Below are 23600 nucleotides of genomic sequence, written 5' to 3'. Positions count from 1 at the left end.
TGTGGGTTGGAGCTGGGTGAAATGCGTGCGGCCGCAGGCTCACCGGGAGCCCCCACTCCTTCCCCACGGTGTTTGGGGGGCTGCAGCATCCCAGTGGGGCCCTGGGGCCATCCGGGGGTTTAGGCAGCCCTGGAGCATCCTGTCTTGGGGTTTCCCAGATCCGAGCAGCAAATCCCTGCTGGCATTAGGGCAGAGGGTGAGCGGCTGCCTCTTTGCAGCACGGAGCCCGGGGGTGCTCTGCCTGCCCTGCGCTGCTCCTGCTGCTTGTGGGAGCCTTTGACATTTGTGGTCCCCCTCGCCCAGCCCTGCCCACAGTTCCCTACTCCTTGGTGTCACCGAGGTCCTTCTGGCCCTGGGGGATGCGAGGCTACAATAGCCCCCTTTTTGGTGCTGCTTTACTGGGAAAACTTGAGTCATTCCTGGGGGAAGGGGAATGAAAACTGGCCCTGCTGTAGCAGGCATTGGATCGCTGGCACCGCGGTGAATGGAGGCAGTAATCCCGGCTGTGGCACGAGCCCAAAACCCCTTGTACCTCACTGTGAGCGGGGCTGCAGGTTGGCTCATCTTTGCCGCACAGCAGGCGGCAGGTTTCCGTGGCAGGGACGTGCGGATCCCCCTGCCCGTCCCAAATCAGGGCGATGAGCGTCTGTGGGAAGTTACGTGCGTCCCCGCATCTGAGCGAAGGCAGCAGCCTTTGAAAACGGTGGTAATAATAGTGGCAATTAAAGGCTGCCTGCGGCTCAGCTCCCGATGTAACTGTTACTGCCAAGGGAGGGTGCCCGTGTCGGGCGGGTGTCAATGGGGCCGTTGTTCTGCCGGCCCCGGCCCCTTCCTGCTCGGGTTTCCACCCCTCAGTGCTCCCCATGCGGTGCTGGGGCTCTGCAGTGCCCCGCTGCTCGCCGGGCATCCCGAGGGCAGGGCTCCCCCTGTGCCACCTGGGCTTTGAGAGGCAAAGGAGCGAGCAAAGGAGCCATTTTCTGAGCAAAACCCCATGCAAAAGGAGAGGAAACGCCACGGGAGCCGACTTGAAAGAAAATATGTTAACAATGTAAATTAGGCAGGAACGCTCCTGCCTGTGTTTTCTCCAGCTCGGCTGGAGCAGAGGCGGAAAAGCTCGACATGTCACGGGGTGATTTGCAGCCTGGAGCGCGTCCAGGCGGTGCGGTTCTGTCGGCACTGGCTGGGCCTGATTCAGCTGCACCAAAACCCAGCAAAGCCCCCGAGCTGGGGTGTGCGCCGGGAGGGAGCCTGGGGCCGGGGGTTTGGGTTCAGGCAGCCCTGGCAGAGCGGCTTCCTCGCCTTGGCCCCTTTCCCAGCTTCTCTTCTTGTTGTGCCGCGGTGCATTGGTGCTTCAGAGGGCAGGTTCTGCTCACGTGGAGGTGATGCCTGCTCCTCAGCTGCATGGGAATCCCTCGGTAGTCAGAGCTGGTCACGTTTATGGTGCTGGCTCTGCAGTGGGTGTACCTGAAGCATCCACCTGTACGGAACGGGAACGGGATCTGCCCGTGAGTCCCGGTCACTGCAGTGACCTGCGCAGACGTGGCACTGAGCCCGGGGCCATGGCCACTGGCTGCAGCGCTGCAAACCTCAGGGGACAGCCTCAGTGCTGGAGCTGCAATGAGATTGTGAGAACTGGCAACACCCAACCAGTTTTCTTTTTTTTTTTTTTTTGAAGAGTTTCATTGTTATTTCATATTTTGTTTGTGCTTTTTTTTAAATGAGCCGGCTCGAATAGTGTTTCCAAAACCTCTTTCCTTCTAAAATGACGCCGATTTGCCTCAAGCGGTAGCTCCAGTGGCGGTGCAGCACCACAGCTTTGTGTCCATGTGGTATTTAAGAGTGCATACACATCTGTACATACGTGGGTGTGTATGTGGAGTAATGCTTGTAGGGGGAATACGGCATGCCATTGCTTGTTAATCCACCGTGTGCAATCAGTGGGCAGCGCGGTATCTGGATACCTAGGAAAAGGATCGCTTTATTGCGTGCGAGTAGACAAATACACAGTTAATTTTTGTTGGCTCTCCTGTACGTGTGTGAGTCTAGCTCACACAAACCGGCTCTTATGGCCGTGGTGTGGGAAGGCGGCGGAGCCTGGCGGGTGCTGTGAGGAGCGGGGTGGGAAAGCACTGTGCAGCCCCCCCGGGGCTTCCGAGCTCGGGTGGGTTCCAGGCAGCCCCGATAACGCGCTGCTGTGGCGGGGAGCGCCTCGACGGAGGGCTTGGGTTTCACAAAGGCGAAATCCCTCCGGGAGCTCAGGAAATATCTTCCCAGAACACAACCAGGGAAGCGTTGGCACAGGTCGTAAAGAAAATAAATAGCAGAGCTGGCAAGAGAAACGGCGGCTCCGTGTCAACAAAGCACGTAAGTGCAAAGTGTTTAAGCATGTGCTCGAGTCTGAGTGCAGCGAGGGGATCTTCGGTGTTTGCGGAGTCCCAGAGAGGGGCTTTCCAGAGCTGAGATCAGAGACCTGCTTTTTCCGATGGCTGAGGGCCGCGGTAGTCGGGAGGTTTAACAGCCCAGCAAAAGCCCTAGATCCTCTCTGCAGAGGGATGAGCAGTTCTGCCCGAGGATTTCTGCATGCTGCTCAGAGCAGATGCTGTGGCTGACCTGGGGCTTCTTTTTTAAAGAAAGATTTGGAATTCGTCTCAGTTAAGGACCTTGAATTTAGGATGTGGCAGTGAGAGCAGAGCAAAGCCTGTGCAGGATGCAGCACTGAGTACCCCCAAAAAGCTGCTGCGGGAGTTGTCTTCTGCTGCCTGGTTTCTGTGTGATTTATTTTGGTGACCCTGAGCCTGGCCGCGACACCCCGCTGGCTGGCACGGTGCGCACAGGGAGCCGCTCTGTGTGTCTGTCTTGGTGCTTTCGGAGTGCTGCTGGAGCTGTGACCCCTTAAAAACGGGCTAAGAGGAAAATGGCTCAAAACCTGAATTTCTAAGCCCAGATAGGTGATGCTAGACTTGTTCCTTTCTGCCGGAGAGAGGCAGCCCCTTTTCCCAGCGCTTGGAGCCCTGTGCATCCCTTGGGGTCGCGCCGGGCCCTCGACTCGCTGACCCCGCTCCGCGGTTGAATCATTTCCTGTTTTCTCCGGCTGTTGAAGAACTCCACGAGGCGAGCTGGAAGCGTTTGCAGAGAGGGTGAACTAACTGCACTGAGGCCATGGGAAAACGTGGGCTTGCTGAATCTGCAGAGCGAGAAGATCGGTGTGCGGGTCCCACTAGCTGGCTGCGCTCAGCCGTGCGCTGTTGATCCATGGATACCAAGCTGGTGGCTCTTCCCTTTTGAGAACCACTGTGTGCATCGAGGCATTGATGCTGAGACCATCTCCGCAGGCAGGAGTGTATGGGAAATAGTCTGTTTTCGCCCAGAACTTGTCCTGATAGCATCCATTTGCCCCGCAAGCTCAGCTTCACAAGGCTGTGAGGGCTGCAGTGTGTATCAGCGGTCATTGAGGCTTTTCTTCAAGCCCCCTCCTTGATTTTTTTTTTAAGCTGTATTGCAAAGCCGGTCTCTGTAAACACTGGGGTCCTGCAGCCCGTGGAGCCCACACGAGCCCTGTGCCCACGCCGGGCACTGCCAGTGGTGGCGCCTGCCTGGGAGCACTTCTTGAGGAGCTGGGCGTTGGGGCCCCGAGGAGCCGCGGCATTGCCAAGACCTCGGTTGCTTGCCTCCCTCCTCGTCTGTTCCCGGGCGTGGGGTTAAGCTGTTCCAGCTGCTTCGTGGCTAGAAGCACCCAAGTGAGTTCCCCGTCCACCTCCGTCCTCAGCGTGCGTCCCAGTGCCGGGGCCAATCTCGTTGCTCCGTTGCTTTTTTTGCGTTCTCATTCCCAACGCAGAGTAGGCTGTGGTTGTGCTGGAGCCATCCGCTGAACTCCCCAGCCTGATGTGAGCCCCGCCAGCTCGAGTATTTCATAAACAGCTCGAGGAGAGCTCTGTTGGGATATTTATTTACATCCCATTGAGCTGGCGGCTGTGCTCGGGGCCGCAGCAATGCAGGAGGGGGTGGGAGAGTGGCTCCCCGCTGCATTAAACCCAGGGACGGGGATGTTGGGAGCTGTCTTTCACAGCACCTTTTGGACAAGATGGGAATGTCGGGGAAATTTCCTCTGGTGTCTTATTTTAAATGAAAGGTTATACGAGATTGTACCACAAATGCGATCTGGAAAACAAATATCTGAGGTCTAATAGCAGGAGGGGAGCAGCATTTCTGTTAATGCAAATTTAAAACCCAGCCACAGGGAATGTTTTCCTTAAACCACAGACCAGAAAAATGAAAACCTGCTTCTATTTCTGAAGCAGCTCCCGGTCGAGACGCGGCTGTGTTGGTGTGCCCGTCTGCTGCCCGGCTGGGCTGCGCCGGGGCTGGTGTGGAGCAGCTGCCTTCGTGGGAGCAGAAATGGCTCTTGTGAGCCTGCAGAAAACCTGCTGCTTGCTGCTCCCCCGGCGCCCTGCGGAGCCATAAAGCATTTTGCATGTGTTGGACGGAAGCACTAAACTCACGTGCTCCTCTAACGTTCTGCTGCTGCCTGCAGCAAGCTCAGCCTTTATGTGCTGCAGGCACCCTTCTGACCGGGAGCAGCCCTGTGGGTCCCAGGGGGGAAAGCACCATGTGCAGGGGCTTGTGTTTTTCTTCCCCCCTGCAAAACACAGCTTCTCTGCAAAGCCGTGACTTCTGCAGGGCTTTTCTGCCTTTTCCGCCCAGCCCAGCTTGGTGTTTCCTTAAGTTCTCGATGGTGCCGCCAGGAGATGGCTGCAGAGCAGCCGCGACTCAAGGTGGTCGGGTGGTCCTGCAGGTCCTCCCGCTCAGCTTGGGGCTGCTCTGTGCTTCCAGTTTTTTCTGGATATTTTTTAGCTGGTCACAGAGAACTGGTGAAGCAGGCAGGCAGCCCTAAGCGGGTTTGGAGAAGGTGCTCTTCCTTGGAAGCGGGGCCACCAAAGGCAGCCCCACATACCTGGCAGGATGAGGGTGGCCCCGAGGGATGGGGTCTGCGCTGGCAGCAGCTCCCGAGCCAGGCAAGACCCGATTCTGGGACGGAAGGATGGACAGTGGTGGCGTGTGCAGGGCAAGAGGTGTGATTCCCTCAGTAATTAGTTGCTGATGGTGAGCCCTCCTGGAACAAGGCATCCAGGTGTGACAGCTTGGGGCAGGGGCAGGGACACGGCCATCCTTCTCCGGAGCCGTGCAGGAGGGCCAGCCTGTCCCCACGGGCACGGAGCCATCTCTGCCACGGCCGGGAACGTGGCTGCAGAGCTGGGAGGGAGAGGATGGAGCTGTGTGCCGTGCCGGTGTCACTGGGACCAAGGGCACGGCGCTGCCTTAAATAAATAACTGAGGTTAAGGCGCTGCCCCTGCCCGGCTGCGCTGCACCCGGCCACAGGGGTCGGGCCCTGCCCGTGCTGCCTGGAGGGGCTCGGCACCCCCCGGGTGGGGCAGGCTTATCTGGGCTGCTGCTGGAGAAGGAAATGCATTTTTTGTTGTTTCAATTTCTCTGGAATGGTTTTGGACAATTGGTTTTCTAAAATAAACTCAATGAGAGGAAATTCATTTGTTAACCTGTCCCTGTTTAGCTGGCAGGGGAGGATGGTGCGCAGATATGTTGCTTCCTTGTTAGTTTTAGTTATGATTCAGAACAAACCCAAACCTATAAATTAAACACCACCTTTTATCCTCCCCCCCCACCTTCTTCTTTCAATCAGGATTTAAACGGACAGAAAGAGCTGTGCCCACGTCTCTGCCACCTGAAGAAAGGCCCCAATGGCTACGGCTTCAACCTGCACAGCGAGAAGTCCCGGCCGGGGCAGTTCATCCGCTCGGTCGACCCGGACTCGCCAGCCTCCAGAGCGGGACTGCGGCCCCAGGACCGGCTGGTGGAGGTAATGCTGGGGGCTCGGCATGCCGTTCCCATCAGCCTGGAGGTCTTTTGGGGTTCTCGGACCCTGCACAGCGTGGCAGGAGAGCAGCTGGGTCCTGTGCCCCTCTTGCACGTGGGGAGAGGGAGAGCAGAAGTGCCGTGACCCTACAACTCAGCTGGGATGCCTGATGCTAAATCGAGCCCTCATCCCTCATCCCTTGACCTTTTCCATCAGATCCCTGCCACATTCCCCCGTAACACAGAGCCTGATGCTGGTGCCCAGGCAGGGTGCTGGACCCAGGGATGAGCACGGATGGGGGTTTGGGAGTGCCACCTCCCTGACACAGCCAGACCGGAGCAGAGAGCACCCTGCACTTGGTGGCGCTGGCATGGGGAGGTGGCTTTGTGGGGACAAGCGGGACTGGTCCCATCCCAGCCACCCGGGGGGGCTGCTTGTGTCCCAACACCCCCCATCTGCTATGGGTTTGGGGCAGCTTGGTGCCACCCGGCCGAGCCAACGTGCTGCTGGGCAGGGCAGGCATTTGGAAGCAGAGGGGAAAAGCTCTGCAGAGAGGTCTTAAAGCATGAGATTGTGAAAGATTAGGGGAAAAACTGCTCTTGGAAGCGATTTCCTGTTCGCTTATTGCTGAACAGCAGAATTCTTGATGTGGCTGCTGATCACCCTCCCCTTGGCTTGTTTGTGCCTTGCCATTTTTACCGAGTACTGAGTTCCCCCATTCAGAGCTGTGCTCGCTCCGGGCAGGGCTTGGGCAGCACAGACAGACAGATGGGACTTGTTCTGAGAGCCAGCGCCCCAGGAGCAGCCCTGCTCCCTGCTTCGGCTCCTGCGTGCTGGGAGCACCTGGATGCCCCGTGCTGGGGGCTGGGGGCTGGCCCTGCCCGAGCTGGGTACCAGCCCGTTCCCCCACCCCCGGGTCCGGAGGGATGAGGGATTTGCACGCTTGGAAGAAAACACGCGCATCCTGCGGAGCTGGGCGGTCCCCGAGGCAGGGAAGTGAGCGAAGACCAAAGTCCTCGCCCTCTTTCCAGCCCCGTGAATAATCACGCAGGAGCCCGTGGGAGCCGCCGGCTGCCTCCTGCCCCATGCCAGGGCTGCTCCTCGTGCTTGCCCCCAGCACTGCGGTGTTTTATCGCGGGGAGCAGCCTGGGGCTGCGAGCGAGGCACCCATGGCTGCGGTTCAGAGCGGCCCAATGTCACAGTGAGGGATTTTGTTATTTATTTATCGGCCCTTGGCCAAGTGCCTGGCACACACAAAGCGGCAAGGGGTGAGCTGGAGAGCTCGGAAACCCAATCCCCCCGAGCCGGCTCTTTGGGGCTCCAATAAATATTTGATGCCCCCAGCCCTGCTGCACCCCCGGGGCAGGCTGGGGGTGCCAGAGGCTGCGGCGCTGACCGTGGTTTATCATGAGCAGCAAAAAATGGCCCTGCAACGAGAGTGGCATCGAGACCTTTTCATGTGGGACAATGGGTGTGTTCGTTTCTGAGCACAAACAATGCCTAGAAATCACGATTGTTCCCTTTCTGCCCGCGGAACAATTGGGAGGAGAAATCCTGACTGCTGGTGGGTCCCAGGTCGCGTGCAGTGAAGGGAAAATGAGTCAGTGCGTCGGGGACTGGGACAGAAAGGCCGAGCTCTGCTCAGCCATCGGGACACGGGAAATCCTCCCTTGCTCCTCTCCCAGAGGGACAAACGGCCACGAGCCCTGTGGAGCAGGACTCTCAGATCTCAGTGCAGGCTGAGATGTTTGGGGCAAAGCTAAGGTGAATGAAATCATTGGAGGGGAACCAGCGTGTTCCTGGGCAGCTGGGGTGGTGGCGGAGGCTGTGGCCAGGTCTCCCTACAGGGGGTTCAGGAGTTGGGGCAGAGACGGAGGTTTTTGGTGACATGAAAGGCGAACACAGGGGTCGCTCCCCTGTCTGTGCTGCGGGAGCCAGACCTGGTCCTGATGGTGCTGCTTTACAGGTGAACGGGATAAACGTGGAGGGGCTGAGGCACTCGGAGGTCGTGTCCCACATCAAGGCCAGGGAGAGCGAAGCCAGGCTCCTGGTGGTGGACCCCGAAACAGATGATTACTTCAAGAAGCTGGGGGTGACCCCCACCGAGGAGCACACCAAAGGTGAGACTCGGCTCTGCTGGGCGACCCCACCACTCCTGTGACTCACTGGGACACTGGGTGGGATTTCAGAAGTGCCAGAGTCATGTTTCCCTTGTCTCATCCCTCAGTAGTTTCCTGAGCACCACCCAGCTATTTATAAGCAGTGAGAATACTTCCTAATCTAGCCAAAAAAACAATTTGTTATTTTTGCACGGTGAATAATTAACCCAGGAACTCGCTGCCAGAAGGTGGCTGGGACGAGGAGCGTGATGGGGTGCTGGGGCAGTGCTGAGCACATTGGTCGGGGAGGGATGCTCAGGTGGGACCCGTTCTGGCGGCGGATCCTGGGGCTGCTCCTGCTTTGTTTGCCGTGCCTGGGAGCAGAGCAGCCGGCCCCGTAGTGCTGATGTGGGGCTGCAGGAGGGAGGGCAGGATAACCCCGCACCGCTCTGCTCCCGAGACAGAGCCTGAAGGTGCAGGGAGAAACGCTGGGGCTGGCCCCGCATGCGTGTAGAGGGAAGGGCTTCACGCGACAGCGATCACAGGGGCGGCTGCTGCAGGAAATGTTTCCCTTGCTGTTGAAACCTGGCAGAGAAAGCAGCCCGGCTGCTCCCCGACCTGCCGTGGGGAGGGAGCTGCCCTGCAGCCAGATGGGGGGCTCTGCTTCCCACGCTGCCGGCCCCTGTCCGACCTGAACTCTGCAGGACATTGCTGGTCTGCCAGGTGCTCAACAGGAAGATTTGTCCAAAGGAACGGGTCAAACCGTGCTGAGGAGCACGCGGGGCGAAAGCGGTGTCAGATGCTCCAAACCGGTTGAGGAGGAGCCGGTGCGAGCGCTGGCTGCTGGCACGAGCACAAAGGAGCCCTTGTTCCCTGCGGCGGGGACGTGGCCGGGGCCAGCCGCACGCCACGGTGCGCGGGTGGGTGCTCAAGTGCTGGGCCCTGGCTCTGCAGCTGCCTGCTGCCTGCTGGGTGCTTTCCTCGGGGGTCAGCAAGGACCGGGTCTGCCTGGCCTGCAGGCCTGCATGGGCTGGGCTCGGCTGTCCCCATGCCACAGCTGAGGCTGTCACACCAGCACATTTTCGAAGTCATGTTTTGGTTTTATTAAATAAAAAAGTGCCCTGATTTACATGGGAAACCCCTACAGCTTGCACTGCTGCAGCCCCCGAATCAGTTCTTTGGGAAGTCCGGCCAGCTCTCTGTGATGCACGGGCAATGGCTTGGAGCTGTAAAATCAGCAGCCCTGGGTTGCTGCAGTTGCAGGCTGCCCTTGGCTGCAAGCGCAGCTCTTGCTTCACTGGAGCTAGCGTTACACAAGGAGTGCACGCACAGCATTGTTTTCTGCTCGGCCGCTGTGTGCTGGGGACACCCTGGGGTCCCACCGAGCCGCTCTCACCCCACGCCATGCACAGAAAGGGGCCTGTGCCCCCAGAAGTGTTCGTGCTCAGTCATTAGCCCTGTCGCAATTAGCACATCTGCGACACCACGGCTCGTCTGTCCCGGGCTGCCTCTAGCAATGGCTGGGTCGCGGTGACTGGCAGCTCATCTGCAACAGATTTGCCATTGTTTGGAGCATTATTAGTGCAAATCGTTGGAACCGGGCGAAAAAATGGCAAGGTACATGAAAGGCGGGTTGTCTGCCCCATGCTGTTGCGACACCAAGATGCTGATTTCAGCAAATAGCGTTGGGCTGGTTTTTAAGATTTCTGATTAAACAGCTCCTGAAGAAAAATTACTTAACTGTCAGAAACTGGGAGTGCACCGCATTTAGTGCTTGCGGAGGGAAGTTGCTCGGTCCCCTTCCTGGAAGGCGTTTTCTTTTGATGAAAACGGGGAAATCAAATGAACTTGGGGTTTTGGAAGAATGCGGTTCCAGAGGGCACGGGGGCACAGAGGCGTTTGCTTGGGCTCGGAGGCAGCGCAGGCTGGGTCTGGCCGCAGCTCCAAGGGAAGGGGCACGCTGGGCTTTTGGGGCTTGGGGGGGGACCCTGTGCCAGGAAGGGCTCGGTTGGGGGCGATGCTGGGGGTTGCTCCCCTCGGTGCCCGGCAGTGTATTTATGAGTGGATTCACCGCATGTTTCCTTTGTGTGGCCTGCAGGTGTGGTGCCTCAGCCCCTGACGAACGGATCCGCGCAGACACAGGTGAGTCCTCGCCTGTCAGGGGGCTGGGCAGTCCTGGGTGGGCTCAGAGCAGAGGGAACCTCGTAGCATCCCCGAGGCTCGTTTAACTCAGCTTAACCACTGCCAGCTAATTGTAATTGCTTCCTGATGCAGCTTTAATTTTGGGTTTGCACGAGGCTGCTGTGAGCCCTGTTTGCTCCTTTTCCCCAGGGACTAGTGGGAGGAGGTGGGTGGGTGGTGGGAACTGGGGAGCAGTGGCTCCCCCTGCTCTGCACCATGAGTCCCAGGATATTCCTGGTGTCCGCGGGGTCAATTTGGGGCAGGAGCCCCCCTCCAGCTCCCTCTGTGCTTCTGGCCTTATCCCTGGAGACACTGGGTGTTGCATCAGGGGCTGGCTGTGATGCTTGACCCCATAAGGCCAAATCATTTATTTTATTTTATTTATTTATTTATTTTGCTTCTGTCTTTGCACAAACTGGACTAACAATTTCATTTCCAACAGCTGAATGGAGGATCCACATCTTCATCTCACAGTGACCTTCAAAGTCCCGGGAAGGAATCAGAGGTAAAAACCCCAATCACACACCCTCTTCTTTGTACATGCTTACATGTGTACGTGTTTGTGTTATGGTACTGGGTAAAAATGCCTCTAAACGCAATTTCAGTTTCAGACTGCAGACTTGGGTACACTTGTATCCACCCAGAAAGCAAAACAGGGAGTTTGCTTTCATGCCCTGCCCTGTAAATCCACGTGAAATGCAGCCGTGAGCTCCTGGCAGCTGCTGGCTCCAGCCCAGAGGCAGCTGCGTTTCTGGGGGCATCGATGACCCCTTGGTGGCTTGGCGAGGCCGTCCCGAGCACGTCTGGCTGGAGCGTGCGGGAGCAAGGCGAGCTGCTGCCAGGGCTGTGCGTGCCCAGGGAGGGGGCCAGCAGTGGCAGGCTGCCCCCAAGACCCACGTCAGAGAGATGTAACAGCACTCGAGTGGGAATTAAATACCATCGTGTTCTGGCTTCCCTTCTGCTTTCAGATGGGCAGGAGTGGGGTTGGGTTAAGCGATGGCTGCAAATTCCTTCCACTCCTTGTCAGGGGACAGAAGGGCTCTGCCAGCAGCAGCAGATGTCCTGCGTTAAGGGATGGTTTGCAAGGGTCCAGCTGCGTGCTGTGCCCCAGGGACTGGTGGGCTCTGTGTGCTCTGCCCTGGGGAGATGGGGCTGCCCCAAGGGCCAGCAGAGGAGAGCGCCAAGGGGTAATGGCAGCGAATTAACTGGTGCTCTAATAGTTTGAAGGTGTAAGGTGAAAAGGTGCCTTCAAGGGTTTTAGGTCTGAGGTGCCCAGAGCCTCTCGAGCATCTTGGGCTCGGAGGCTGTGCACGCCAGCTGTGTCCGAGAGCTGGGCCAAGCGCCTGCAGTCTGGCAGCTCCGTTTCTCTCTGAGCATTAAATAATACATGTCCTGCTCCTCGGTGATGGTGTGCGGTGCTAAGCAGTGCACGCGAACCCGTTTGCGTCTGCAAGTCAAAGCAAAGCAGTTTTCTTGACGGCAACGCTGATGGGAGACCTGCCCATGGCTACCGGCAGGGTTTGTGAAGTCCCTTTGGAGCTTCGTGTGTGTGTTAAGGCAATGTCGGTGGGCAGGCTTTAGGATGTTTCCTTAAAAATGAAGTTTTTTATTCTGCGTGTTTGTCTGCTGTTCACATGAGTGTGGTGCGTGCAGGAAGCTGCTGCAGTGACTTTAGAAAGGAAAGCTGATTTTTCTGTATCATACAGCACTCTTATTAGGCAGACAGAAAGATGCTCTTCTCAGTACAGCTCCCGAAGCAAAATGTGCTTCGGGAAATGGGCAAAATGGGCACGCAGGCAGGTGCTGCTGTGTGCGCCCACCGGCACTGCCTGATCCTGGCTCTGGCTGTCCTCTGGTGCTCTGGAGCAAACTGGAGCCTGGCTGTGCGAGCACAGGGGTGCCTTGCTGCAGTGCCCACCTGCAGGAACAACACCCGCAGTGTAATCATTTACCCTGTGGCTATGCAGATGCTGCTGCTGCCAGTTAAACCATAGGCATGACGTGGGGCAGTGGCTTTGACCTCCTCCAAAAACCTGCGAGTTTGCTTATCTCACACGTGCTTGGAGATTTCTGCTCCCGGCACTGTGGGGATGGGATGCTGGGTGGCTTTGGGAGCGCGGTGCCGGGGGCAGCAGGGTGACCTCCCCTCTCTGTGCAGGACGGAGACTCGGAGAAGAGGGACCCGTTTGAGGAGAGCGGGCTGAGCCTGAGCCCCACGGCTGCCGAGGCCAAGGAGAAGGTGCGGGCCAAGCGGGTGAAGAAGAGGGCTCCGCAGATGGACTGGAACAAGAAGCGAGAGATTTTCAGTAATTTCTGAACCTCGCTGGTGGCGCTGCCTGCCTTCCCCCACACCTGGCCGGACGTTCAGAGGTGCCTGCGCCCTCTCCTTCAGTGTCCACGTGAGATGCTTTGTGCTCTGCTCTTCACTGGTTGCTTTTATGAGGCGTATTTTAAAGTCCTTTTTTATTGTTGTTGTTATTATTATTATTGTTGTTACTCACCAGCGATTCTCATAAGACAAATGTGACCAAAGCTCCTTTTCTTGCTTGCTCTTCAGCCCGGTCTGGCTGCCTGCTGTCCCCTGTTCCTGCTGAGAAAAGACTGGAAGAGTTTAACTCTCGTTTCTTACCTGCATAATTTAGGGTTTTATTACTTTTTTTTTTTTAAATTGGGGTGTTAGTTTTGGTTTTGTGGGTGTCCCAGGCTGAGCCCCATGGGATGCTCTGTGCCCCTGTGCAAATGTCTTACGGCCTCGCCGTGGTGGGTGGCCAGGGGGGTGGCAGCACCCCCAGCCTGCAGCTTTACCCCCTCGCAATGGGAAAATGGGCAGTGGCTGTAAATTGCTCGTGTTGACTTTGCTATTGAAATGAAAAAGTTCTCGTTGTTTTTAATGAAGTCCTATCTGTTTCCAGTTAATTTAGGAGCCTCCCTCCCAGCAGCAACTTCTGCCCCAGCAATAAAAGCCCCTTTTCCACCCCCTGTCCTCCCAGGTGGCAGGATGTACAAGCAAGACAAACCCAGCCCCCAAATGCCCCCGGCCCCACGGTTTGCACAGCGCAGCGAGCAGTGCAGGAGATGCTGCAGGGCTGAGCATGTCTCCAGGGAGCCCTCGGGGCTGGCACGTGCTCCCTGCCTCCCGCTCCCCCCTTGTGTCCCCCATCCCTGGGCAGGGCTGGCAGGGTCCCCAAAGCTCCCGGGTCTCAGTGGGGCTGGTGACAGAGCAGACTCATAGTTAGGAGAGGGTTGATGTCCTGGGCAATGGCTTTGGCGCTGTGTCCTCCTTTAGTACCAAAAGCAGGGTGTTTTCAAATCCTCGAAACATACCTTTAAAGCACTGCAGATGAAGCCAGCGTAAGCTCTTCATTACTCGCCTTTGGCTGTGAACAAGGAAGATGAAACACGATGCGCTCGCAGGCTGCAGGCGGAGGTGTTTCGCCGGGGAAGGTCCCGGCGGCGATGGGCTGGCTCCCCCCGTGCCTCTCACAGCGCCCCGGGCCCGGCCGCGGAGCCTGCCCTGTGTTTTGGCTCCAGTGTCAAAGCCTCAGGGGGAAGGGACTGGGCACAGTTGCGTGCAAAACCACTTTTCCCAGCTCAATGCAAATGGCAGCAATAACTTGGCCGTTAATGACTATTTTAAACAAAAGACTTGGCTGCGACTTTGCCCTGTATTATTCCCCAGAGCTGATGTATTACAAGGCAGAGGCCTTTGGGTTGGTCGGCGCACTACGGATGTTGTTGTGGCTCTGTGTGCATTTCCTAAACGCTGAACTAAAAGGTGCCTTATAACATTTGCTGCTCTCCTCGGCGGCTGCCCGCGGCTCAGCACAGGGGCAGCGCGGGGCCAGAGAGCTGCCGGGGCTGCTGCTGGCTGGCGAGAGCACGGAAACCCTCAGGGGTGAAGGAGATTTCTCTTTTATGAAAGTGCAAAGTGTTGATGGGCTGAACAGGTTGAAAAAATGCCTTTGGAGAGGGACTGGCGCAGGTGTTTGGCTATTGGTGACAAGACTGGCGGCAGGATGACGGCTCAGGATGCAGAGAGGCTTTTCCCCCCACCAGGACTCTGCCAATAACTAGAGGCCTCTTCTCTACCCCACCTCAAAGACGATTAGCTCCTCTCCTTTTGGTCCCCAAAATATTTGCTTCTGTAGGAAATCAGTAATGACTGAAGGAGCCCTCCTTTTTCACGGTATGCACGTTGCTTCCAGTGCCTGCGTAGCCAAACCCCAGACAGTGTTCCAGTCTGTGCGGGGCAGAGTGCTCCCCACTACACCATGAACTCGACCCACCGTGCATGTCAGAGAGCAAAGACTCGTTTGTAAATACCGCATTTCTCACCCAAGACTGGACCACTGTAGTTAAGGGGGGAAAAAAGAACACGTAGTTCTGAATGCAGATCAAAAGAAATCAGGTGTGCAAGTCTGTACTGATAAGATTTCAAAATCTTAATCTCTGCTTAGTCCATGGAAATTGCTCCTGGTTAAAGCACTTATCATATTTCTGACATCTTGTAGCTCAGTAGTAATTATTCAGTTCCTGTACATTTAACGTGGAAAAAAAATAAATCAATAAAGTGTAAGGCTGTTAGTTGCATTGTAAAAACAATGTACACTGTAATGTCAGTAATAAACTTTGTTTTCCCATGTACCACTTACTTGCTCGTTCTTCATCTGTTTAGTAGGGAACTTCAGAGCGGAATTACAGCCTTCTTTAGCACATTATAAACTTTGCTTCCTCCCTTGCCTGTTTAAAGAGTAGCTGAAATTATTCCTTTGAAGCTGTACAATGAAGTCAGTGCTGCCCTTTCTTTGAAGAACAAAACACACACGTGGGTGGTGGCCCCTCTGTCAGCTTCTGAGGCACACACTAACCTGGATCCTGTGGCTATGTAAGCTGTGCTACCACACATCTGACAAGTAAGAGCGTGAGGGTAGATTGTCACCTGCTCACTGTGCGCTGCGTCCCCTAGGGTCCTGTGCTAGCAGGACTCAAAGGTCACTTGTCCAGGCAGTGGCTGCCTCTGGCCCTGGGCTGTGAAGCTTTTAGTTGGACCTTACTGACCATGGTTCTCTTGCTGCCAGCACCAGGCAGGCGACTTGGCAGGTTGCAAGCAGCCTGCTCTCAGCTGGCGGGGCTGGTTGCTATGGGCTCACGCTGCGATGAGGCCATCGGAGCTCTCCTCCCCCTGCCTTGTGTGGCAGAGATGCCAGCAAACCGCACACGTGTTAAAAAACAACCCACCACCTTTATTAAATGTGTATTTACAAGCAGCAGCAGATCCTGCAGCACAAAGCACTCCTCTCCAGCTGTTCCTGACACCGCACAGCCTGCTGCTCGGCCGCGGCACACTCAGGCATTCAGCCGGGGGCTGGAGCCGGCAGCACTGACGCAGCAGGACTGTTGCACTTTGAAAGACCCTTTTTCCTCTTGAGAGCTCAGCCACTGCCAGCAGCTTCTCCCTCTCCAGAGATGCTTAGCTGGCGGCAGCAGCATTCTCCCATTTCCCTGCAGGCACACAGTCAGCCCTGTGCAAAGCACAGCAGTCCTAGGGCTCAGCTCTGGGCTGCTGCTGGGCCGAAGCAGCTCTGTTGCTCTAGGAAGCCAGGATGCTCCCTCAGCGTCTCTTAGCAGCTGGGCAAATATCTTGATTGAGGCATTCTTTGCAGCGAGGATTCACGGGCAGGCAGGTCTGCTGGCCAAAGCCCACCAAGAGCCAGTTTATCTCCCTCCAGAGATCCCTGTAGTGAGAGGAGAAAGTGAGTCTTCCAGTGCAGCTGCTCAGAGGGGTTAAAGAACAGATCGTGCCTGTAAGTGGATACCTTTCACTCACTGCTTGTTCCTTTTGGCTGCCCAAGCTGCCTCTTGCTAGGAACAGCCCGCGTAGCTTTTCCTGAGCCCTCTGAACTTGGCAGGGAGGGAGGGAGGAGAGGCAGAGGACAGCCACACAAAGCACATGTGGTCGTTCTCTTGCGTGCATGCCAGATGTGGAGATATGACAGACTGGAGAGCTCTACCTGTCAACTGGCATTTGATACTGAAAATTAAGCCTCAGTGAAGGCCAGAATCCAACCGTGGCCTGATAGTGCTGTGGCCGTTAGACTCAGCAAGGTCCCGTGCAGAACGTATCTGGCTTGGGTCATAATAAATTTGTTTAGGCAAAAGAGTATGGCACCAAGGCCTGCAGGTACCTTCCTGAACTAGCGGTGACTGACACACACACATCTGATAGCAGGGAACCCACCCAGTAGCTGAGATGCTGCTGCAGCAGCCCTGTGGGAGAGGAGAGACACCTGCAGACAAGTCCTTCCATAAAAAGGAGGCCCGGACTGCGGCCACTGAAAATGCCGTCGGCAGGGTTGTGTGCAGGTGTGGCTCCTCCAACTAGGGGCTTGGTATCGAGGAACGAGGCTCGGGGCTCAGACCTCACCTGGGCAGCCAGTCCTCCAGCGCTACCCGAGTTTCCTCAGGGTATCTGGTCGCCTTCTTCACCCACTTCAGCCTGTTTGTGATCCTGTGCACGTGGGTGTCCACAGCTAGGAAGGGAGAGCCCAGAGTTTAGGTGGGGGGCAGACATGGCTGAATGGAAAGAGCGCAGCCAGGGCTGCTTGTCACAGCAAACCAGGTTCAGCACCCTGCAGTGGGCTTCCTCCGTGGCCCTGCAGCAACACAGCAGGTGAAACAGAAGGGGAGGCTCGCCCGCAGAACAAACATGCTGGTTTCTTCCTAGGCGCAGAGCCAACAGCAGACAGGGTGGATATCTCATACCACACAGCTAGCAACACACTGACACGATCTTCCACAGCCTTCCTACAAAGGTTTCCGCGCTCTGATCTAGCAGGCACAGGGCAGCCTGTCCCGGGTTCTCTTCCTCTGGGTGTTTCAGCTGATGTTACGCAAGTTGCAATCTCTGCCCCTTAGTTTACCCAGATGGAAAACACATTTCATAATGCCTACTAACACAAGAGGGTTTGTGAGGTTTAAACAAATGTTTAGAAAGTGCTTTGAGCTAAAAAGCTCAGAATGCAAAGTATATTATTGTTAGATCAGCAGCGATAAACCTGTCTCTATGGCTAATTGGGCAAAACCCAGGAAACTGCTGTAAACAGGAAGACTAAGTCTTGCCTCCTAAATCAAAACTGAACACACAATTATTTGGAAAACAGTTGGCTAGTTTGGCTCCCACTGGACTTTCCTCCCCCACAGCAGGGAGAAAACAGCCCCCAAATGCTGCTGACTTGCAGAGGAGCCACATTTTGCACAGCTGGCAAACACCAGTGGGGCTGCAGGGGTCAGCTGCTGCCTGCACTGCCCTGGGGTTGTGTGCTGGCTTTAGTGGCAGGCAGTCATCAGGTGGCACCGTTACCGGCCTTCCCAGGGCCCTCCATTAAGCAGCAAATACTCTTGGAATATTAATCTGTCCCCAGGGTCCTTGGGCTGCGCTAATCTCCCAGCTCCATCTGCCGGCTGCATAGTGCAGCCCTGGTCCCGTTCCTGAAGGGGCCCAGCTGCAAGAACTAAAACATCAGAAATTCAGTACCTGCAGGTTGCCTGAGACCATTTCTTTTTCCAACTCATTGTGAGTCACTGATTTCAACCAACCGGCATTGCAGGCTGAGCCCGGCTTCTGTCCTCTTAAAGGCTTGCCAAACAAAAAAAAATCCTAACCAAGATTTGTTTAAACAGAAACAACCTTGGTAAAAAACAAAACCACCAACAAACCAGCCTCAGACTATCCTAGAACTATCTACAAATCACAAAATTATCCCCAACTCCCTCTCACTTGACTCCAAGGAGATTTCAAAGCATTATTCTACTGGTACATCTTTTTGGATGCCTACCCAATTAAGCAATACTTGCTCTGCTTATCAGCATCTGAGTGGAGGGAGTGGAACTTGGGAACTCTAGTTGGGGATATTTCCTTCAAATTTTGGGCAAAACAGTCCACGCTTAAATCCTAGCAACACATCCACTGTGAGTAGCTGAGGGCTGCATCCCGCACCCACCCAAACACAACATAAAGTCTGCAGATGACAAAATCGAAGTGATACCATCAGGCTCCCGGGGCAGGCAGCTTGCAATGCATCTCCTCTACCCAGGGATGGATTGGGCAGGATTTAGGAGGAGAGGAATGTGGAAAATACAGTCCAACCTACCTATCCCAGACACACTGTTCCAGGCAATGTTCATGGCCAAGTGGGCCATTTTGGGCCCCACTCCTGGCAGCTTCACCAGCTCCTCCACAGTGCTTGGTATGTCGCCCCCGTACTTCTGCTTCAGGATGGCTGTCGTCTGCTTTATGTACTTCACCTTGTTCTGGAAACCAAGGGGAAAAGCAGACAAGACAAGTTGCCCTCCAATGCAGAGAAAAGAGACAAACAGCTCAGAAAAAATAAAAACATTCCTCAGTGTGCATTATGTGTAAGGCCAGGCACTGGAGTTTGCAGAGGGGTGGCAGAGGTCTTTGAGTTCTCCTTGAAAACGCTGAAAGCTGATTAGCTCTAGCCTCCTCTGCACTCTGCAGGCACTGCAGCAAACAAGCTTGCTGTGAATACAAATTGCTAAAACCGGCATAAAATACAGCCTGTAACTCGACTCCAGGGAAAAGATCACCACGGGGCATGGAACAGAGGCTGAACACAGGCTGGGGTAAGTCTCAGGGGCAGGGCTGATTCACACCCACCTCCTGCCTTCAGCACCTCCTTTCAGCACAGCCACTGGCCACGAGATACAGCCTGCGAAGGCCAAGCCACCCACCCCATGTTCCTCTCCACGGCTTCTGAGCGGTCTCTGTCAGCTACATGGGAGCTGAGGAAGGTGGAAGAGGTTTCTCCACACGCGTGTCGGGTGCTGTTGCGGTCCTGCACTCACCCTCCAGAATCCTACAGGATAAATGATCTGCCCAAGCGTCACATCATCCATCTGCAAAATGCTGTCAACCGTGAGGCCGCGCTGCCTGAGGCGCAGCATGGCAGCAGACGTCACCTGGTCCTTGGTCTGGCTGGAGAGCATCAGCGACAGCAGGACTTGGTAGCGCATGACCTGGGGGAAGGAGCAGGGAGACACCAAAAGGCTCAGAGGATCCTGCTCTCTGGGGTGGGGTTCTCCCACCCAGCACCATCTTTATTCCAGTGCACAATGCGTACCCATGCTGTTTCAGCCCTATCCATCCATAACAGAATGGAAGGCTGAAATTGTATGTAACCTTTTACCGCTATCACACAATAAAGGGGACAAAAAAAACACCTTCAATCTAAGCAGTCAGCATGCATAAAAGGGCAAAGAACAGCTACTGTGTGCTGGGATCTCACATCCAAGGACACCAGTGCTTGGCCACGAAGGGCCAGACTAAGCTTTTCCTGATAACAGGATTCTCAGGAGACCCCACAGGTCATAGAAATACAAAGGTCCGATTTTTTTTATATATAACTTGTGGTATAAAGTAGTTTTTGAAAATCCTGTTCCTTTTCCACTAGGCATCAGTAGGAACTGGGCATCTTGCTCCAGTGAGCTCCTTGGGAAACCCAATTAAAGTGTCAGAGACCAGGAAATGGAGCATAAAACCTAGAAGTTCCTCTAATGACATCAGGAGTTGTGTGAAGCGTGTCGGTGCTGTAATGAGGGTTACAACATCCACTTTATGTTGGAAGCAACAATCCTGCTCCCCTGGGGTAAAAACTTTATTTCCTTGTCATGCAGGATCCCAGGCTCAACACCAGCCAGGAGAGACGTGCTACCTGCACTGCAGCTGTACCTGCACTGCAGCTGTACCTGCACAACCCCTCCGAGCCTGCCCGTGGGATCCCCGTGTCCCCACGCTGGCCACGCACAGGAGAGCACGGCCCTACAGCCCTGCGCTGCGCCACGTCCTCGCCTCGCTCTGTTTTTTGTACCAATGCAAATGCTGCCCTCAGCGGGAGGTGCCATTTGGGGCCTTTGATTGTGTTCCCAGGCTTGGGGAGCATGCTGCCGTCCCAGCACGACCCTGCCTTTCAACCAGCATCTCCTTTAAGGACGACTGCAAGGGGGAAGGAAGACAATCTATGCTTCTGTGCTGCTCTGAAGAGCATTAAAGCAGCCTGGAAAGTTTTTTTCTCAAATCCCCTCACCTCCCTGTATTGTTTTTCCCCTGTATTAGAAGCCATCTTGCTGGATATTTTCCTTGGGCTCCTACACAGACTTTTTAAGAAAAAAGGAACACGCCTTCATGCCTGGCCCGCCTGCTATGAAAGACAGCTGTAATGCATTTTCAGGATTTCTCCTCCAACTCCCAAATTGTCTCATTTTTGCCTCAGCCCCTGCTCTTGGTTCAGTCTGGTAACTCTTCTGACGGTTTAAGCAGAGGAAAAGGGCACTTCACAGATGTGTTTGCTAGCTAGCCTCTAACGCCCAGCACGGGCTGAATGTGAGCAGAGAACTGACAGCACCCAGCACCACGACACGGGGACTGCCTGGAGCCCCCGAGCCAGGAGCAGAAGAAGGAGCAGCTGACTCCCCTCCACCAGCAGGATAAGCTATTTCTCTCACACGTGTGCCTATGCAGCAACCTCTGGTGGGCCCATTCCAGCCTAGAGTCCAGACGTGCCCTGTATTTATTCTTCTGTTCTGGAGATATCCAAACCAGGGGCAACTCGAGCCTGGAGGAGGCCGGGGTGCTGCAGAGGCGGGCTGTGCTTCCAGGTGCCCGCCTGGCAGAGCAGGGTTACCTGCGGAGGAGCGCTGCTGTCATAGCACTTCTCCACTCCCATCTCATCGACGGGAGCGTCTCTGGCCCTCCTCATCTCCCGGATGCGCTCCAGCTGCTGCCGCCAGTTCTCGGGCTCCCATTTTGGCCCCGGGGGCTCAGGTTCGTAGGCGATGGCGACGCTCTTCCCCCTCCTGCTGCGCTTCGGGGCGCTGGCAGAGCTCAGGGCCCGGCTCGCTGCAAGAGGCAGGAGAGAGGCGCTCAGCCCAGAGACCATCCCTGGCCCCCAGCTTCCATCACCGGCCCTGAGCCAGGAGCCCCGGCGGGGGACCGAGTCCCCTTCCCGCAACCCCAAAGCAGCGGCACCCCCGGAGCTGGGAGCCCCCGGGGCAAGGGGCCTGGGGCCGGGGGAGGCCGGTGCCCAGCGGGGCTCCGCGTCCCGGCCCTCGGGGCAGGGCGGGGCAGGGCCGGGGCAGGCCGTACAGCCCCCCCCGGCCCGCAGCCTCCCTCCCGCCGCCGTCACGGCCGCCCAGACCCCCTCTGCCCGCAGCACGGCCGGGCCGGGGGCTCCCCTCCCCGTACCTCCGGCCCCAGCCCCGGCCCTGCCGAGCCGCCGGGCCGCCCGCCCGCCGCCTCCCGCGGGCCCAGCCGCACACATGGCCCCGGTACTACCGGCCCCAGGCCGCCCCGCGGCGGAACGGCGACGGAAGCGGCGGGGAAGGCTTCCGGGGGCGGGGGGCCGGGGCCGGGCCTGCGGCGGGTGAGCAGCAGCGGCGGCGGCGGCCGAGGGGGGGGGGACGGCGGCGGCTCCGGCAGGGGACCGGGGCCGGGCTGAGGGGACCGGGAGGGGGCCGGGGGGGCTCCGCTGGGCCCAGGGGTTGTGGCACGGGGGGGTGGGGCTCCGCTGCGTCCCCGTGGGTGCCGGGGCCTGTGCCCTGCCCCCGGGGTGGGACGGGGGGAGCGGGGCTGAGGCTGGGGCAGGCGGCGGGGGGGCTGCAGGGGCGCTGCTGCTGCTGCTGCGAGGCCCGCCCGGGGCCCGCCGCCCCCCCCCCCCCGGACAGCCCCGGGGAGCTCGGGCACGTTCGGTGCTCGCCGTGAGGTGACGGCACCGTGTGGTCCTCGCACCGGGGGCAGGGCTTTGGGCTCGTGCCCGCCCGGGCTGCAGCAGGCGGTCGGGTGGTTTAGCGGAGGTGCAGGAGCAGCGCGGGTGCCTCAGGCAGGCTCCTCGCTGCTTCACCCTCAGCGTTCGGCTCCTTCCCCCTTTAAATGGCCCGAAACAGCAGAGCCGGTGCTAAACGCCCGGTTGTGGAGGCTGGCACGGGTGGGTTTGGGCTTGAAGGTTCTGCCCGGGCCTCCCCTAACGGTAACCGCTCTGTGTTTGCAGGGGCTCGGCGCTGCTTGCTTGTCAGCGATGGCAAAGCCTCAAAGCAAGGATTCTGGGCTGAAGGAGAAGTTCAAGAATCTCTTGGGGCTGGGAACGTCCCGGGGAAGTTCAAAGTCATCGGAGGGCAAGCAGACAGAGTTTATCATCACTGCAGAGATACTCAAGGTGTGAGAGGTGACTGTGGTCACAGCGGGGCTAGAATCTGGATTGCCTGGGAAGGCAGACGGCACTCAGTCAGGAGGAGGACTTGCTCATTCTCCTTTTTGTGTTGCCATTTGTTCCCTCTGTGATCTTGCCTTTTTACCTTCTCACTCAGTTCACTCTAGTGAAATGGATGTAAAACTTGCGTGCTTTGAAGTTGCAGCATTTTAATTATTCAGTGTTGGAATAGTTTAGGGGTATTTTACGGTGTGATGTTATCCTCTGTTACATCAGGTTGCAGGGTGTTTTCTCAAAATATGTTGTTTTCATGCATAGTCTGAGCTTGATTAAATTTATGTAGTGGCAGTTAGTGCAAGCTGGAAGCTTTCTGTTTTATGAAGATGTCATGGGTTTGTGGAAAAAAAAAAGATTCCAGTAATTGGTCCAGCAAGTCTGTAAACAGAACAGTTGCCACACAGGGAGGAAGACACATACAGGAGAAAAAGAGACCAGAATCCCTCACTGTCTGTGCTGGAGCAGCCGTGCTGCTGCAAGCTGGAGAGCCAGACTTACATCCCTCCTTTACCTGCCTGCCTCCTGTGTATGGATGAGTGCCACAGTTGGCGAGTTATTAACTTTTCTAAAGAAAATGAGATGTTTTGTCCTGGAATGAAAGGCTGCTTGGCTCCCGTTCTGTGAAAGTTCTCGTTCTGACAAATCATTGTTTGCTCATGGAAAAAAGTTTTTGGAGAAATTCCTGAAAAGCTCCAGTAATGACTAACAGTTAGATCATTTTGGGCAAATGTGTAATTCCCTTTTCAAACAGCTCATGATCCCCCTTGGGAAATGGATAAGTGTTTCTAATAAGATACACTGTTAGCTTATTTCTACATTTCTTTCCAGGAACTGAGCATAGAATGTGGATTAAGTAATAGGATACGAGCGATCAGCCAAATCTGTGAAGTGGCAAAAACCAAAAAAATCGAAGAGGTAGGTTTGAAAGTGTTCAGTGAATGTTTGAAGCTTGAAAATGTAAACAACAGCACTTGGCCTCTCGTAAGAGGTTCCTGTAGTTTAATCCATCTTTTCGAATTGGTAATCCCAGAAGCAACATTTTGTGCTGTCCAAACCTGAAAAAAGGGTGGCCCACACGCCAAGGAAATTAGTCTGGTCCAGCCTAGCAGCTGCGGAGCAGGGAGCACGTAGCTGACGGGCTTCTTGAACTAAACGGAAAGAGAACGCTGCCT

General features: G+C 56.2%; 3 protein-coding genes across 6 annotated transcripts in view; 2 read left to right on the top strand and 1 right to left on the bottom strand.

The window, feature by feature from the left end:
- NHERF2 (NHERF family PDZ scaffold protein 2) overlaps window positions 1–14795 on the top strand; it is a 34200-nt gene extending 19405 nt beyond the window's left edge. The window contains exons 3-7 of the mRNA XM_035563470.1: window positions 5697–5873; window positions 7837–7990; window positions 10068–10111; window positions 10593–10655; window positions 12309–14795. Of these exons, the coding sequence (XP_035419363.1) occupies window positions 5697–5873; window positions 7837–7990; window positions 10068–10111; window positions 10593–10655; window positions 12309–12467 (597 nt within the window). The 3' untranslated portion in view covers window positions 12468–14795. The remainder of the gene's footprint in view (window positions 1–5696; window positions 5874–7836; window positions 7991–10067; window positions 10112–10592; window positions 10656–12308) is intronic.
- A 577-nt stretch (window positions 14796–15372) lies between these two features.
- On the bottom strand, window positions 15373–21525 carry NTHL1 (nth like DNA glycosylase 1). Its single transcript, XM_035563475.1, has 6 exons — window positions 21411–21525; window positions 20851–21065; window positions 19016–19186; window positions 18301–18460; window positions 16575–16680; window positions 15373–15885 (listed from the first exon to the last, which is right to left on the bottom strand). Exons 1-6 carry the CDS (start codon window positions 21484–21486, stop codon window positions 15762–15764), a joined length of 852 nt encoding a protein of 283 aa, XP_035419368.1. The 5' UTR covers window positions 21487–21525; the 3' UTR covers window positions 15373–15761.
- Window positions 21526–21558: 33 nt separating this feature from the next.
- TSC2 (TSC complex subunit 2) overlaps window positions 21559–23600 on the top strand; it is a 34302-nt gene continuing 32260 nt past the window's right edge. For 2 of the 4 annotated variants that reach the window (XM_035563434.2, XM_035563435.2), the window contains exons 1-3: window positions 21565–21588; window positions 22213–22377; window positions 23257–23343. In XM_035563434.2, coding sequence (XP_035419327.1) covers window positions 22240–22377; window positions 23257–23343 — 225 coding nt within the window. In that variant the 5' untranslated portion in view covers window positions 21565–21588; window positions 22213–22239. Of the gene's footprint in view, window positions 21589–22212; window positions 22378–23256; window positions 23344–23600 lie in introns of all 4 variants that reach the window. The other 2 variants (XM_035563431.2, XM_035563433.2) reach the window with 2 other exon arrangements.

Source organism: Cygnus atratus, chromosome 15, assembly GCF_013377495.2.
Source record: "Cygnus atratus isolate AKBS03 ecotype Queensland, Australia chromosome 15, CAtr_DNAZoo_HiC_assembly, whole genome shotgun sequence".
NCBI classification, from domain to species: domain Eukaryota; kingdom Metazoa; phylum Chordata; class Aves; order Anseriformes; family Anatidae; genus Cygnus; species Cygnus atratus.
Note: the sequence above shows the minus strand (reverse complement) of the source record. Positions and strands in the feature narration are given on the sequence as shown.

Excerpts from the sequence above, each read along its gene's own strand:
- NTHL1 (XM_035563475.1), bottom strand. The coding sequence starts at position 21,486 with ATGTGTGCGGCTGGGCCCGCGGGAGGCGGCGGGCGGGCGGCCCGGCGG. Across the intron at positions 18,461-19,015 it reads ATCCTGTAGGATTCTGGAGG|AACAAGGTGAAGTACATAAA; the intron begins GTGAGTGCAGGA and ends CTTGGTTTCCAG. Across the intron at positions 15,886-16,574 it reads CTGGAGGACTGGCTGCCCAG|GGATCTCTGGAGGGAGATAA; the intron begins GTGAGGTCTGAG and ends CTCTCACTACAG.